This window comes from Geospiza fortis, unplaced genomic scaffold, assembly GCF_000277835.1.
Source record: "Geospiza fortis unplaced genomic scaffold, GeoFor_1.0 scaffold2, whole genome shotgun sequence".
Lineage (NCBI taxonomy): Eukaryota > Metazoa > Chordata > Aves > Passeriformes > Thraupidae > Geospiza > Geospiza fortis.
In genome coordinates, this window is record NW_005054366.1 from 3,625,754 (window position 1) to 3,629,159 (window position 3,406).

A 3,406-nucleotide genomic window follows, 5' to 3' on the forward strand; every position below is an offset into this window, starting at 1 on the left:
GGCCCCGCCTCGCGCTCCGCCCGCTGGGCCGGCCCGCGGGGGCGGCACCGAACCGGCCCCGGTCCGCGGGAGCAGCCGCCTCCAACCCCGCAGCCGAGTTCAGATGTCGGTGCCCTCCCGGTACCCTGTCCCGGTGTGCCCCATCCCGGTACCCTGTCTTTGATCCCTGTCCCGGTGCCCTGTCCCAGGATCCCGTTCCAGCCATCTGTCCCAGTGCCCTGTCTCAGTACTCCCCATGCCAGTTCCTGTCTAAGTGCACTCCATTCTGGTAACTTCTTTTTGGTACCCCATGCTGGTGCACCGCATGCCCTGTCACAGTGACCCGTCCCAGTGCCATGTCCCAGTGCAGTACAAGTCCGTGTCCCCTCACAGCTCCTAGATGCACAGCTGCAGAGCTCGTGTGTTTATTGTACAAGACGAAGCCGGGCAAGAGCTGTGGGTGGCATGTCCCACCCTGAGGAATGCAGGAGCCCCTGCCCTGGGGCTCAAGGGCCACACAGCCACCCCTCAGTACCCGCTGCCCAGACAGGGCTCTGCAGTGTCCCCAGCAGTGCCATGGGATGGATCCAGGGCCCCTGGTGCTCCCTGTCACCGCTGCCTCTTGCGGATGGCAATGAGGTCCTGGTGGATGGTGCAGAAGTTGGGCCGCTTGTGGGGGTCATACTCCCAGCAGCGCTGCATCAGCTGGTACACCTCCTCAGGGCACTGCTCCGGAGGGTCCAGCCGCAAACCTGGGCAACAGGGATGGGGACGTGGATCACTGGCCCCTCACACCCCAAATCCCACTGTGGGATGTGTCTGGCCCATCCCACAGGCACAGCCCCACAGTGCTGGACCCACAGCTCATGGTGGCTCTCAGGAGCCAGCCTCAGCCGTGTCCCCTACCACGCTCTACTGCCTCCCGCGTCTGCTGGTTGCTGAGGTTGGCATAGGGGACGGCACCCAGGCTGAAGGCTTCCCACAGCAGGATGCCAAAGCTCCAGACATCACTCTCTGAGCTGTATCGGCCTGGGGACATGGGGCAGGACAAATGCTGTTGGCAGGGGACACACATGTCACCGCTGCCCAGCTGTGCCCGTGCTCCTGAGGGCTGAGGTGCTCAGGGTCTCTGCCTCCCTCCCCAGGACCAGGTGCGTGGGAGTGAGATAGTGCCAGCTGCGGGGTGCCAGGCCATGCCTGGCTCCATCCTGTACCATAATTGAGTGCTTCAGGGGCCGTCCACTTGACAGGGATTTGCTTCATCCCCCCTGTGGAGGCGTAGATGCCATCCTCCTCCTCCCGTGACATCCCAAAATCACTGATCTTCAGGGTGTTCCTCTCCGTCACCAGGCAGTTGCGAGCAGCCAGGTCCCTGAGACAGCCCCAGGCAATCAGCCACGTGCCCAGCTGTCCCTGGGGCTCCACCTGGCACGGGATGGGGTGGTGAGGATCCCAGGGCTCCCTGTCCCACCAGGGCCCACCTGTGGATGCAGTGCTTGCTCTCCAGGTACTCCATGCCGGCGGCAGCATTCTCTGTCATCTTGACCAGCTCCTTCACGCGGAGGTGGGGACCCTCACTGCGCAGGAAGGTCAGGAAGTCCCCCCCTGTGCCCAGATTGCAGAGGCGGTGGGTGCCAGGCAGCGCTGGCAGCTCACCCAGGCGTGGGTGTGTGGGGAGCGTGGGGACGGGGCGCTCACCCTGCACCAGCTCCATGACGATGTAAATGGGCTGTTTCTGCGTGCAGACACCAATGAGCCGCACGATGTTGGGGTGCCTGTACTGCTTGAGAATCCTGTGGGGACAGGATGGGCACTGTGAGTGTAGGGGGGCCCGGCTGCCTTGGGCACAAGCCACCTGTTGCCATCCCCAGGGCACTCTGCCCAGCCAGCCCGGGGACACGGCCCTCAGCACGAGGGTGCTGCAGTCCCAGCAGTGTCCAACAGCTCCAAGAGTGGACAGATGTGACAGCAGAAGCCCAACAGCCACACGGACCTGGCTTCCTGCAGGAACTTGGCCTTGAGCTCAGGCGGAAGGGTTTCCCGGCAGGATTTCACAGCAACGGGGGAGTTGTCAGCACGCAGGCGTCCGCTGAACACTTCCCCAAAGTTACCCTTCCGAGACACAGGTGCACCAGGCTCAGCTCACCGTGCGGCCCAAGGCAACCCTTGTCCTCCTGCAGAGCTGTGAGGACACCCCTGCCCTCCTGCAGAGCCCCCAGCACCCCATCTCACCCGACCAATGCGCTCCCCCAGCAGCACGTCCTCATGGTTAAGCACCCATTTGTCCTGCAGTGAACAGACACCCGTGAGCTGCCCCTGGCCCACAGACCCCTGCAGGCCCCCCTCAGGCAGAGCCCAGGCCCAGGTTCCCCTGTCCAGCTGGAGAAGCATGCCTGTGGCCCTCAGCCCAGCCATCAACAGGAGAAAGGAACAGGCAGAACTGGCCCTGCCAGGGGGCCCCATCCTCCTCGCCACTGCCTGTCTCACCTTGGGCACAGCCCTGGCCAGGACAATGCCACTCTTGCGGGTGATGGGCTGCTGGCTCTGCAGGAGGTGCTGGATCAGCAGCGGGATGGTGGGGAAGCTGTCACCCTCCAGCCGAAACATGTTCTGCAGGGAGGGAGGCCAAGAGTTTGTGATGGGCAGGAACCCGTGCCTGCCCATGCAAGGCCACCGCAGCCATCGCCCCTGCTTGTGGTCACTCACACCAACAGCCTGGATGATGAAGTGCCGGGGCTGCCCATCCCACAGCACGCTGAGCACGTACTCCTGCTTGCCCTGGCTCTCCCGCACCAGGAAGTCCCCAGTGCAGGTCAGCAGCTCCTGTACCTCGGAACGTGGGATGGCCCCGTGGTACCAGACCTGCTGGCACAGTGGCTTCTGCACGTCTGGGATTAGGGGCACGGGAGGTGGCAGCTGGAAGGAGACAAGGTGAGCCCAGCTATGCACACTCCTGAGTTGTGCCAGAGGTGGGGCAGCAGGAGTATCTGGAAGCTGTGCCTAGGGCAGGTGGGAGCAGAATCTGGAGATGCTGAAGCAAGGGGGGCTGTGTGGCCAGAAAGGAGAGGACAGGCTCATCAAGGCAGCTGGGCAGAGAGCAGGGTGGCGGGAGGCACCCAGGGACTCACCGAGTACTTTGGGCTGAAGATCCCCGTGATGTGGTTCTTGAGGGTCTCCAGCGCGCTGGCCCCACTCCGCTCCTGCTCCTGGAAGGATGCACGGGCTGTGCACCAGCTGTGCACCCCATCCCTGCAGCTCCCAGAGCGGGCTGTGCACCAGCTGTGCACCCCATCCCTGCAGCTTCCAGAGCGGGCTGTGTACCAGCTGTGCACCCCATCCCTGCAGCTCCCAGAGCACAGGAGGCGAGGCTGACTCACCGTGGAGGAGACGGACTGCCGATCCTCTGGCCGAGGCAGGGGGGGCAGGG

General features: G+C 64.1%; 1 protein-coding gene across 1 annotated transcript in view; it reads right to left on the bottom strand.

The window, feature by feature from the left end:
* Positions 1 to 359: 359 nt before the first annotated feature.
* Positions 360 to 3,406, bottom strand: part of FES (FES proto-oncogene, tyrosine kinase) — a 5,843-nt gene continuing 2,796 nt past the window's right edge. Inside the window, exons 7-16 of the mRNA XM_031059680.1 lie at positions 3,108 to 3,185; positions 2,686 to 2,895; positions 2,467 to 2,589; positions 2,212 to 2,265; positions 1,973 to 2,091; positions 1,678 to 1,772; positions 1,461 to 1,584; positions 1,194 to 1,351; positions 886 to 1,008; positions 360 to 731 (exon numbers count right to left, since the gene is read on the bottom strand). Of these exons, the coding sequence (XP_030915540.1) occupies positions 589 to 731; positions 886 to 1,008; positions 1,194 to 1,351; positions 1,461 to 1,584; positions 1,678 to 1,772; positions 1,973 to 2,091; positions 2,212 to 2,265; positions 2,467 to 2,589; positions 2,686 to 2,895; positions 3,108 to 3,185 (1,227 nt within the window). The 3' untranslated portion in view covers positions 360 to 588. The remainder of the gene's footprint in view (positions 732 to 885; positions 1,009 to 1,193; positions 1,352 to 1,460; positions 1,585 to 1,677; positions 1,773 to 1,972; positions 2,092 to 2,211; positions 2,266 to 2,466; positions 2,590 to 2,685; positions 2,896 to 3,107; positions 3,186 to 3,406) is intronic.